This window comes from Maniola jurtina, chromosome 26, assembly GCF_905333055.1.
Source record: "Maniola jurtina chromosome 26, ilManJurt1.1, whole genome shotgun sequence".
NCBI lineage: Eukaryota > Metazoa > Arthropoda > Insecta > Lepidoptera > Nymphalidae > Maniola > Maniola jurtina.
The window spans coordinates 4139423-4152382 of NC_060054.1; the positions used below are offsets into that span (position 1 = coordinate 4139423).

Consider the following 12960-nt stretch of genomic DNA (forward strand, 5'->3'; position numbering starts at 1 on the left):
AGCCTATCTTACTCCCTTAAAAATTAGGTTACCACCCATAGTTAAATTTTAACCCAAATTATCATAAATCTCTGTCAACATAAAAAACGCCCCAAGGTAGGTACCTAATTTACCTATTAAGTCATTTCTGGTCATTTCACCCTAAAATGGAGTAAAATCTTTAAAAGCGGTACACTAAATTCCATAGACAACTCATCTTTTTTTTTCAACTGTCTACAGCTCCAGATTCTAGCTTTTTGAGCCTACAACTCGCCTGCTGTTAGCTGTTAACTAAGGAGGCAAAAAGTCAATGGGCAAACCCTAATGGAAGAGCTTCGTGCTTGTGGCAAACGACAAAAAACCTTCGATTAGGTACCTACCTATATAGAGAAAAAACAAGCACTAGCAAGCGTGTGGGCGAGTGTTTGAGTATGCTTGCTAATGCTTGTCGTTCGATCCAAAGAATCTTTGTTCAATCCGATTGGATGCAGCGTGCAAGCCAAATTATAAACAAACACTGTTTATAAAAAATACTCTGTGGTATTTGCCGATGCTCGCAGCTGTATATGTTGTTTGCCACAAGCATGAAGCAGCTCCATGCTTGCGGCAAACCAACTCTCTTCGGCGGTGATCCCACTAAGAATTAAGAGATGGGGTTATTCTTGGGGCGGATCAACAAATTCCTGAAAGGCCGGGGCGGCAACGCATTGGCGGTGCCGGCCTTTGGTGCTGAAAACGTTTATGAGCGGCCGTAATCACTTAACATCAGGCGACCTGCTCGTTTGATCGCATACCTGCCAAATCTCGTGAGTCGTGACTTTAGATGCCAGTGTTGACTCTTGGGCTGAGTCATGAGTCATGACTTACGACTCGTGACAAATCTGTCCCAATGGAAATACCGAATTGATTTAAACGACCCATGACAAAACGTTATCAAAATAATGATTCTGGTCAAAGGGTGATGATAAAATGTAAAAAAAAGAAGTATTAGTGTTTTAATTATGTAAGCCTCTACTTGATGTTTACCCTAGCTATTAGATTTGTTTTTGAAAAATTTTTATTGTACCTAGTTACTTAATGGAAATTTTTATAAACGTCCTAATATTAAAAATATTAAGGACGTACTGAACCAAACTGAAACCAAGGACTAAACTGAAAATGTTTCAGACGTCCTTGTAAATACCTACTGAAAATATTACCTACTTATCCGATTTTCAATATTTGGCCGTTAAAGTCACTGGGAAATATTAAGTAGTTTTGAACTCCACGGCACCTTTTACAATAATAATAAATACCTAATAAAACTATTATCGCTTGACCCCTCTATATCATTAATAGTGATGTAACAATTCAATTTTTATCTATCGATATAATAATTAAAAAAAACACCCGTTTTTTCGTGAAAACATTTTAATTTTTTTTACATGATACAAGCACAACTTCACGGTTTTTGGATTTTTTCCCTTTACTTGAGCTATAAGCCCTGCCAAATTTTATGATTCTAGGTCAACAGGAAATAACCTATAGGTTTTCTTAACAGACATGCCAGACAGAGGGACAGACAAAAAACAAAGTGATCCTATGTAAGAGTTCCTTTTTCCTTTTGAGGTACAAAAGCCTAAAAACAGGTCAACCCATTGCTCCGTTGCGGCGCAAAGGGCAAATTAACAAACAAATACACTTTTGCATTTATAATATGGGTAGTGAGTTAGAATTGAATTTTATCGATTTATGATTAAATATACATCACTAGGGTTGATTTAAATACTCTTGATATGACAGAAAAATTAATAGTCCGCTTTGCAGATGACGACCGGCGCGTACTAGTTCTTAATCTGTTTGCAAAATGAGGTATGTGTAAAAACTGTTTTTAATAGCTAGGTACCTAGTGCCTACCTTTAGGTAGGACCTTAACTTAGGTCTTGTAACTTTAAGTTGTATTGTCTCCGACCACTTACCAGCAGGTGAGATTGCAGTCTAGCTAACTTGAGTCTGATTTAAAAAAAATGCTCTGTGAAAACTTCAACTCTCTACCTAGGTATTACGGTTCATGAGATACAGCACGCTTACAGACGGACAGATTGACAGAGGGTACGGAATTTTAAAAAATCTCTTTCGCAGGTCACAAGCTGTGCCGATCTTGATGGCGACGCTGGTGTTCTGTTCAGCTGATAGATCATGGGGCAGAGGCAACGCTGCTCCAGGCCCAAACACAGTTAGCGGTATCAATGCGGCTAAGGCCTTACTCGATCAATATAATGCAATGCATGGAGGCACTCCAACATCCAGTCAAGTAACCACTCCAGCATCTAGTCAAGTAACCTCTCCAGCATCTAGTCAAGTAACCTCTCCAGCATCTACTCGAGGTATGAATCGTGACTTCTTGTTGACGTGACAACGTCTTATAATTCGATAGAACCGGCTGCACGCACGAAAAAACATGACTCTTGCGGCGTTACCTCGCTCTGAGGCGTTCCATGTAAGGCTTGAAGTGCAAGCGAGAGCGCGGAACGAGCGACAAAGAAGCACAATCGGCCTTTGTTGTCACGTTCAACTATCGTCAGTAAACCGACTTAACAGACAACCAATTTTTACGCAATTTGCAAACTAATACGACAAAGTAGGCTTATGGGATTCTAATAGCGCTAATGGCAGTACTATCTCCACAGGTATAATAAAAATCTTTACATGAAAGTGCCCAGTTTAAGTCAGAGTATCGACTAATTTGTGAGTAACTCACGTCAAACTCATTCTTTGAAAAAAACCGGCCAAGTGCGAGTCAGACTCACGCACCGAGGGTACTCGGGTATTTTTTCCAACATTTTGCACGATAAACCAAAAACTAATGTTTTTTTTGTTAAAACTGACTGGAAAGCGCTATAAGGGGGTGCCGTGCGTGTGTCGGCGAGCGCCGGCACAGACGGGGTCCATACTTGTATAGTTTAGCTAACTTGTTACAAATAACTACAAACTTGACATTGGCTAATCTTTGTAAAACCAGACGAGAGAGAAAAAAAAAAGGTAAAACACAAATTACAAAATTTCAGCTCCTGCGACGTGTTACACAAAACAGCAAGATGTAGGCGCATGCGTGAAAACTTCCATGTGTGATTTGGCCCCGCCCAAGATTAACCCTGCCACGCTGTTCGGGTACAGGTACAGTTCACTTGTAGTTTCCGACAGGTCGACATGGCAATCGGGGTGGGGGCACCCCGATCCATACCAAGAACTCTATGCCCCGCGCTAAAGGTGCCCACGCACTCGAACTGCACTGCAGCGGAACTGCGCGTCACGTCAGCGCCCCGCACGATATTCTCTCCAGCCGCGACGCGCGTACGTCACTGCCTGTTCGAGTGCGTGGGCACCTTAACCCGCAGTTCGATTGCGGTAGAATGAAAGCTACAATGTCACGATTGCAAACACCTCTGATTGGTTGACGGTCGCTCACTATTGGCTATAATGCATTATGCATTGTTTCAACACGAATAGCGTTTAAATAGTCAATAACAACAATTGCGATTGTAATAATGATTGATGCAGGTTTAAAAGAAATCGAGCTACCGGTGTGCAGGGCGTCCTCCCGCCTGACGTCTCATACCCCGATTGCCATGTCGACCTGTCGCGAACAATATAATGTGTTCAAACTTCAAACTAAGGCTGACATCTGTAGAGCGTACTTTGTGCTTTGACTTTGCTCGGAATCGAGACTTAGCTAAAACGAGACAGAGTTATGTGTCTCCATAGATAAATCAATCTCATTTTAACTGTAAAGAAGTAGGTATGGATTTTATGAAACTGCCATACCCCTCCCAGGTTAGTCCGCTTCCATCTTAGCCACCAAACAAGCCACACGCACCACCATCACGCAGCACCACACAAATCCCAACACCACTCTAGTTGTGTGGTGCTGCGTGGTGGTGGTGCGTGTGACTTGCTTGGTGGCTGGCTTTTCCTACATGTTTATCAGTGGGAGGGCGGGCGGTGCATGTCGCATGCTGTATGTTGCACTATACAGATTTCGTTGGGTGGCGGATTATAGCAAATTAAGCTTTTGGTTCCTTGTATATCATGGACTTCCGCAAAATAACGTCTGCTTCTATAATACACTAGCCGATGCCCGCGACGTCGCCCGCGTGGATTTAAGTTTTTCTACATCCCGTGGAAACTCTTTGATTTTCCGGGATAAAAAGTAGCCTATGTGCTAATCCAGGGTATAATCTATCTTCATTCTAAATTTCAGCCCAATCCGTCCAATAGTTTTTGCGTGAAAGAGTAACAAACATACACACACACACACACACACACACACACACACACACACACACACACACACACACACACACACACAAACTTTCGCCTTTATAATATTAGTGTGATGTTTTCAGGACGCGAAAAACCTCTGCAAATGGCTGCGCTTTCCTCGAAATCTGTTGTCCTAATGACAAAATCAGACCGACACCAGTACCGCCCCCCACTGGTACCAGCGGTGGTACGCCACCAGGTTGCGGGTACAGCAACCCAGCCGCTGCCAGGTTCAGGCAGGGGCCGGGGGCTTCCAACAGTGGTTACGCCGACTTCGCCGAGTTCCCCTGGATGGTTGCTTTATTGGATAAAACGAAAGCAAACCAAAACTCGTGAGTATCACATCAATCTATTCTGAACATCTAAAATCTAAGTTATTAAAACAATGAACCTAAAACTAAAAACCTTAAAAAATATAATATAATAACTGAAATAAATTATTAAAAGGAGTCCCTTTAGGCAAGGTTCCGAAGATACTGGCAGCGTTCCCTCTTTGGATGGCTAGACTAATTCTTTGTCCGAGGTAGCTGCCAGTTCTTCGGTCTCCTGTGATGTCGACTAACCTTTTTGATATTTCCCTAAAAAGCCTTATAGCGCTAGGACCCCACGGACCAAGGGTCTCGACACGGAATGGGACAAAATCATATTCGGAGCCTAGACCCCTGTATTTGCAATCTTTAGCTTTTTCAGCCGCTTCACAAGCCGCACCAGCTCTGTTGTTGTAAATATCATATCAATCGGATCACCGGCTCATTACTGAGCACGGGTTTCTTCTCAGAATGAGAACGGTTTAGGCAGTGGATTAAGCTATAGAGAAGTCGTCTCAACGATATAAAACTACCTACAGCTCGACCACCGACCAGAAAAACTTGACAACGAATTCGTCAAAATATTAAGTTCTCGAGTTAGGGTTGTCACCTGCCACTTTTTGATTTACGGGCTACCAACATCGAAAATACGGGTTTTAGTTTTTTTTTTTACCGAAGACAGCATAAAGCTATTATATACGTCCATGGGAGACAGTGTTTCACATAGATATTTTTTTAAATACTTATTGTTTGAAAAAACTGCTTTTAAAAGCTCTTCATACATTTAACTCGCTATTCGGCCTTTAAAGTATCAATATTGAGTTGGTTTCTGCAGGTATTGGTCCATATTGCATTGCCGCACAAGGAAAATAATATTATTTCTATTGAACAAAACGTTAGGGTTAGGTTTCGCCAGCCAGCTCCGGCTGAATTTGTAAAAACTGCGAAAGCTTTATTTTCCCGTATTTTATTTTCGCATTTAACCTACGGGTTTCTGTATTATCATACCCTGAAATACGGGGTGACCCGTAAAATACGGGGCATCTGGCAATTCTATCTCGAATCCTATACGTTGAAAACTTTACTTTATGATAATTGATAATTAATTAACGAGTTCTTACAGTACGCCAATGCAATGATTAATTTAGCTTTTAGGAATCGATGGTTTAACATCTGACATTCACACAACGTATTTATTTTTTCAACAGGGCAAATGCTGCAGCTAATTCTGGCTATATGGCAGGAGGCACGCTCATTCACCCGTCTGTGGTGATGACTGTAGCGCACAAAGTCGATACTTTGAACCCGAGTGATGTAAGTATTCAACAGGACAAATGTTTGAAACTAATTCTGGCTATCTTGGAAGAGGCACGCTCATCAACCCGTCAGTGGTGTTGACTGTGCGCACAACATCGATACTTTGAACCCGAGTGATGTAAGTATTCAACAGGGCAAATGTTTGAAACTAATTCTGGCTATCTTGGAAGAGGCACGCTCATCAACCCGTCAGTGGTGTTGACTGTGCGCACAACATCGATACTTTGAACCCGAGTGATGTAAGTATTCAACAGGGCAAATGTTTGAAACTAATTCTGGCTATCTTGGAAGAGGCACGCTCATCAACCCGTCAGTGGTGTTGACTGTAGCGCACAAAGTTGATACTTTGAACCCGAGTGATGTAAGTATTCAACAGGGCAAATGTTTGAAACTAATTCTGGCTATCTTGGAAGAGGCACGCTCATCAACCCGTCAGTGGTGTTGACTGTAGCGCACAAAGTTGATACTTTGAACCCGAGTGATGTAAGTATTCAACAGGGCAAATGTTTGAAACTAATTCTGGCTATCTTGGAAGAGGCACGCTCATCAACCCGTCAGTGGTGTTGACTGTAGCGCACAAAGTTGATACTTTGAACCCGAGTGATGTAAGTATTCAACAGGGCAAATGTTTGAAACTAATTCTGGCTATCTTGGAAGAGGCACGCTCATCAACCCTATATACTTACTAACTAGCTGATACCCGCGACTTCGTTCGCATGGATGCAGGTTTTTTAAAATTCCCGTGGGAACTCTTTGATTTTCCGGGATAAAAAGTAGCCTATGTGCTAATCTATCTCCTTTCTAAACAGCCCAATCCGTCCAGTAGTTTTTGCGTGAAGGAGTAACAAACATACACACACAGACACATACAAACTTTCTCCTTTATAATATTAGTGTGATCACCAAACAGCCTGTATAACTTGAAGAACGGGGTAGCCGTAAAATACAGCCGGTAAAATACAGGGTATCTGGCATTCCTACTTGTAGGTACTATATGTACTAGGAATGCCAGACATCCTGTATGAATGATGATGAAAAACATCTCTGTCTATTTTCTCAGCTGGTATGCCGAGCTGGTGAATGGGACACAGAGAGTGACAACGAGGTGTACAAACATACAAACTTTCGCCTTTATACTTAATATTAGTGTGATAGTGTGATTACCAAACACCCTGTATAAACCCTGTATAATTACTTTGACAAATTTATTTTTATTGTGTAACTTAATTTAATTAGTGTAATTGGACTTAAAAGGTCCGTTCTAATTAAATAATTAAATAATTAAAAAAATAAATAAATAAATAAAAAATACAGGCTATCTGGCATTCCTACTTGTAGGTACTACTAGGAATGCCAGACACCCTGTATGAATGATGATGAAAAACATCTGTCTATTTTCTCAGCTGGTATGCCGAGCTGGTGAATGGGACACAGAGAGTGACAACGAGGTGTACACCCACCAGGAGCGTGACGTCATCGACATTATTCCGCACGAACAATTCAACAAATGTGAGTCATTTTTTTTCATCCAATATGAAGTCAAATCCATACTAATATTATAAATGCGAAAGTGTGTCTGTCTGTCTGTCTGTCTGTCTGTTATCTTTTCACGGCCCAACAGTGTAACCGATTCTGACGAAAGGTAAAGGGTTAGCTTATATCCCGGGGACGGACATAGGCTACTTTTTATCCCGGAAAATCAAAGAGTTCCCGCGGGATTCCTAAAGACTCATCCGCTTAACTGATTTGTATGAAATTTGGTACCGAAGTAGCTTGCATCCCTGTTAAATCGAAATAGGCAACTTTTTATCCCGGAAAATCAAACAGTTCCACGGGATCTATAAAAATCCAAATCCACGCGGACGAAGTCGCGGGCATCCTCTAGTAACAGTAATAAATTCACGGTTTTCGGATTTATTGAAATCGACCCACTGAATAGTGTCCGCAGCTTCGATTTCTATGAATCCCGTATAGATGACATTTGCGACTACGTTCATGTAGATTTATTAAGGTCTAGAGGATGCCCGCGACTTCGTCCGCGTGGATGTAGGTTTTTAAAGATCCCATGGGAATTGTTTGGTTTTCTGGGATAATACGTTGTCTATGTCAATATAATATGGATGCAAGCTACCTCGGTACCTTTCATACAAATCGGTTGAGCGGATGGGTCTTTAGGAATCCCGTGGGAACTCTTTGATTTTCCGGGATAAAAGTAGACTATATCCGTCCCCGAGATATAAGCTAACTCTGTACCTTTCGTCAGAATCGGTTAAACAGTTGGGCTGTGAAAAGGTAGCAGACAGACACACTTTCGCATTTATAATATTAAGTATGGATTTATTGCCTATATACACCCTGTAACAACGCTAGCAACAAGTGTAAATTAAAAATTTATAACACCCCCGACAAGTGAAGGTTACAGTAACTAGAAAAGAGCTGATAACTTCAAACGGCTGAACCGATTTTCTTGGATTATAGCTAAGAACACTCTCGATCAAGCCACCTTTCAAACAAAAAAAAACTAAATTAAAATCGGTTCACTCGTTTAGGCGCTACGATGCCACAACAGATACACAGATACACACGTCAAACTTATAACACCCCTCTTTTTGGGTCGGGGGTTAAAAACGAAGTGTCAATAGTACTGCTGAATTACTGATAAGATTACACAAAAAAAAATGTTTTTGTCTTCAGTGCACGCCCATAACGATATAGCACTTTTGAAATTGGCGACTCCATTTGTGTTCCAACCCCACATCAGCGTGGCCTGCCTCAGCCCCGCAATGCCACCCTCCGAGACTATGTGCTACAGCATGGGCTGGGGGATGGACTTCACCAAGGGCAAATACTACGCCAACGTCCTGAAGAAGGTACCTACGTCTCCATCTTACCTCACTTAAACGTAACCTCTGCCCTTAAGAGGCGTCTCTCCGTCACTCGCTCCATACAAACGTAGTTCATGTCTCATTGGAATACTAACCAATCATACTCAATGGGATTTTGTAGAAACGTCCCGGGAACTAATCTATGCCTGTGTTTTTCCAGATTTCTGTTAAAATATTCGGTTTCAAAGTTACGCGGTCTTAAAAATTCACATACAAATCTTTGAGCCCCTGTAATTTTAAAACTACATATTTTTAGAAAAATCTACCACACCACAGGCATAGATATTAGTTTTTTAGAATATGTCTGCAAAATTTCATGGACTTTGGTTGCTTAATATTTAAATGAAATTGGAACTTCGATTGTATGGAGTAAGTGACGGAGAGAGCCCTGTTAATGCCACCCTCTGGGACTCTGTGAAATACAACACCAAACTCCTGAAGAAGGTAGGTACATCTCACTCCCAACATGGGCTGGGAAGAAGACAAGGCTGGCTAAGGGAAAATACAAGACCAACTCCTTAAGAAGATAGATCTCATTCCCAACATTGGCTGGGGAGAAGATTTAGTAAGGGAAAATACACCACCAAACTCCTGAAGAAAGTAGGTAGAGGTCTTACTCCAAGTACACATCATCATCACACTAATATTATAAAGGAGAAAGTTTGTATGTGTGTGTGTGTGTGTGTGTGTGTGTGTATGTTTGTTACTCCTTCACGCAAAAACTACTGGACGGATTGGGCTGAAATTTAGAATGGAGATAGATTATACCCTGGATTAGCACATAGGCTACTTTTTATCCCGGAAAATCAAAGAGTTCCTACGGGAATTTTAAAAAACCTACATCCACGCGAACGAAGTCGCGGGCATCAGCTAGTGTTACAATATGGATGATGGCTACTAGGCTCCCGGGCGATAGACACGGGGAGTCTATCGTCCGAAAAGGAACCAGTCCTCGAGTCGGGAGGCGCACCTTGGAGTTCGTGGTGGAGGTGGTGGCCTCAGACTGTGCCCTGAAGAGGGTCCTTAGCAGGCGCCGCTGGCTAGATAGATAGAAGTCTTTATTGCACACAAAAACACATGTAAAGGAACACAACACAGAAAGAAAAAAATCTGAAAAAACAATTGTGTGCAAAGGCGGCCTTATTGCTTAGAGCAATCTCTACCAGGCAAACACCAGGCGATGCGTGGAACACCGTGGGGTTTTAGTCGGTAAGAGTCCGAAATAACCTCCGTGCCTTCCCGGGCGCGGTGGTATCCATGAGGATTTCCTCACGAAAAAAACCGGCCAAGTGCGAGTCAGACTCGCGCACTGAGGGTTCCATACTCGGGTATTTTTTCCAACATTTCGCAGGATAAATCAAAAACTATTATGCATAAAATAAATAAAAATCTGTTTTAGAATATACAGCCCTTTCATATGATACCCCACTTGGTATAGTTATCTTACTTTGAAAATTGAAACACATTTTAATTTTTTTTTAATGATGTAACCAAAAATTCGTGATTTTCAGATTTGTTTCTTGACAGACAGACACACAGACAGACAGACAACAAAGTGATCCTATAAGGGTTCCGTTTTTCCTTTTGAGGTACGGAACCCTAAAAAGGGATGATGCCTACTAGTCAAATCAGCTTAGTAACGCTTAGTAAGGGAGCTTGTATGAAATTCTGTTTCAAAACTTTGTATTTTTGCAGGTACCTTTGGGGTTAATTTCTTCTGTTGAATGCGAGGAGAGGCTCAGGCAAACCAGACTAAGCCGAAGCTACTACTTGCATCACTCGCTCACCTGCGCTGGCGGGTTGCTTAATGTCGACACGTGTATCGGGGACGGAGGCTCGTCTCTTGTCTGTCCTATAGGGGTAAGTCATCAACTACATCAACCATAATCAACCCTTCGCTGGATCACTGCTGACCACAGTCTCCTCTCAGAATGAGAAGGGATTAGCGGACTTCACACACCTTATGGAGAACACCTTATGGAGAAAACATTATGGAGAACTTTAATCCGGCTTTCTGATTAGATTTTAAGACACGTTTATATGGGTCCTTGGCCCAATAATTGACGTGACAACGTCTTGTAATTCGATAGAGCGGCTGCACGCACGAAAAAACATGACTCATGCGGCGTTACCTCGCTCTGAGGCGTTCCATGTAAGGCTTGAAGTGCAAGCGAGAGCGCGGAACGAGCGACAAAGAAGCACAATCGGCCTTTGTTGTCACGTTCAACTATCGTCAGTAAACCGACTTTACAGACAACCAATTTTTTTTTTTTAATTAGTCGGTACAGCGGTGCTGTGACATTTCAGGACCCAGCTGATCGCCGCTACACCGTGGTGGGCATGGTAGCCTACGGGTTGGACTGCGGGCAGGCCGGCGTTCCCAGCGTGTACACGAAGGTTCCAGAGTTCTACAACTGGATCTCCAACCAGCTCGCGATCGAAGGCCTCAGCGGCAGGCCCTATGTTTCATAAAAACTAAAATAATCACTCTTGTGTTTAATAATAATAATTACTCAGGTTGAAATCTATAGAGTTAGATTAGTTAAACTTTTAGTTAAAGATTTTAGGTCCATTTTTTTTTTTAATTTTTGTTTTGTTTAAATCTGTCTCGTTTTAACTGAAACTTAAGGGGCAAGCGACGGGTATGCCCGCGAAATTCAAATTTTATTTAGTTTTTCGCAATTTGTAAACTAATACGACTAATAGTAGGCTTATTACATTATATTTACGACAATAACAGTATCATTGCCACCTATTTATATAAAAATCTTTACTTGAAAGGGCCCAGTTTAAGAAATTAGCTCTAGTATCGACTGTAACTCACAAATTAGTCGATACTAGAGCTAATTTCTTAAACTGAACCTTATCAAGTAAAGATTTTTATATGTATAAACACCTGGAAATGATACTGCCATTGTCGCAACTAGAATGTCATAAGCCGTATTAGTTTATTTTGTCGTATTAGTTTATAAATTGCGAAAAACCAAATAAAATTTGAATTGCGCGGGCAGACCCGTCGCATCCACCTTAAGTCTGAGCAAAGTCAAAGTGCACTCTATAGATTTCAACCTTTAGATGTAACCTGTGCGATAGATTATAATTATATTATAATTTGAAGCATTTATTAAAAAATAAGCATTTATTCTGGTTTTTTATTTAAATACTTAAGGATGAAATATATAGACTACATAATTCCGTACCACAAAATAAGAAAGATAGATATTTTGTGACCCGATCTATTCCATTCCATCAGCCTATAAGCGTCCACTGCTGGACATAGGCCTATCCAAGAGCGCGCCACCAAACACGGTCCCCGCCTTCCTCATCCACCCGCTCCCCGCTACCTTCTTCAGGTCATCGGTCCAGCGGGCTATCCTACCCTATCCACTTATTACCTAATGTGTATTCTAACATCTCTGGCTCAGTGGGGTTCGCTGTGAGCTTGTTTAAGCGGGAGGTCCTGGGATCGATACCTGGTATGGGCAATTTCCGTTTATAATTTCTAAATTGTCTCTGGTGTGGAATGACGTTGGCCATACCGATGTTAGCCGTTAGTAGAGCTTGTCTATTTTGAAATGACGCGCCCCACCACCGTAATTTACACATCACTACTACACAAAATTATGTAGTGGAGCGCGTCATTTCAAAAAAGTTTGTACCTACGCCTAGTGTTTGAAGTTGGTTCAACCTTCTACTCGAGGGTCCAAGGTTTTCCTTTTTTTTTTATTCACTATAGGTAAGCGCTTGACCACAATCACACCTGATGGAAAGTGATGATGTGGTCTAAGATGGGACGCGTTTCCTGTGTGTTGTTTCGAATTGACTATGCCGCGTAGGCCCTACTGGCCACTACAGCGTCACCGGATGGATTGGCGAATGCGAAGCTCCGCCTGGGGATGAGCCCTAGGACTTGAGCCTTGAAGAAAGAATTGGTCGGAGACAACGTCCTCCTGAGGGCGCATCCTGCGAGGCTTGGACCATGGCTTAGGATAACATTGGGTTGGATGGATTGGTTCGACTAGTTAGTCCAACCAATCCATCCAACCCAAGTCCCGAGGCCGTTGCGTGAATCTATTTCCGGATGACGTTAGAAATCGGCGAAGACGCTGTAACTTATTACAGCCTTATTAACCTTAGTTAGGTTAAACGCAGCACCTTTAAAACAGTAA

General features: G+C 41.9%; 1 protein-coding gene across 2 annotated transcripts; it reads left to right on the forward strand.

The window, feature by feature from the left end:
* The first annotated feature begins 1755 nt into the window (after nt 1-1755).
* LOC123878622 (phenoloxidase-activating factor 2-like) lies at nt 1756-11266 on the forward strand. Of its 2 annotated transcripts, XM_045925926.1 has the most exons (10): nt 1756-1830; nt 2101-2345; nt 3027-3135; nt 4365-4613; nt 5798-5903; nt 6967-7011; nt 7355-7415; nt 8601-8776; nt 10487-10651; nt 11099-11266. In XM_045925926.1, exons 1-10 carry the CDS (start codon nt 1826-1828, stop codon nt 11261-11263), a joined length of 1326 nt encoding a protein of 441 aa, XP_045781882.1. In that variant the 5' UTR covers nt 1756-1825; the 3' UTR covers nt 11264-11266. The 2 variants fall into 2 exon arrangements, with proteins under 2 accessions (XP_045781882.1, XP_045781880.1); XM_045925924.1 differs by lacking the exon at nt 6967-7011 and having other exon boundaries at nt 7310-7415.
* The last annotated feature ends 1694 nt before the right edge of the window (nt 11267-12960 follow it).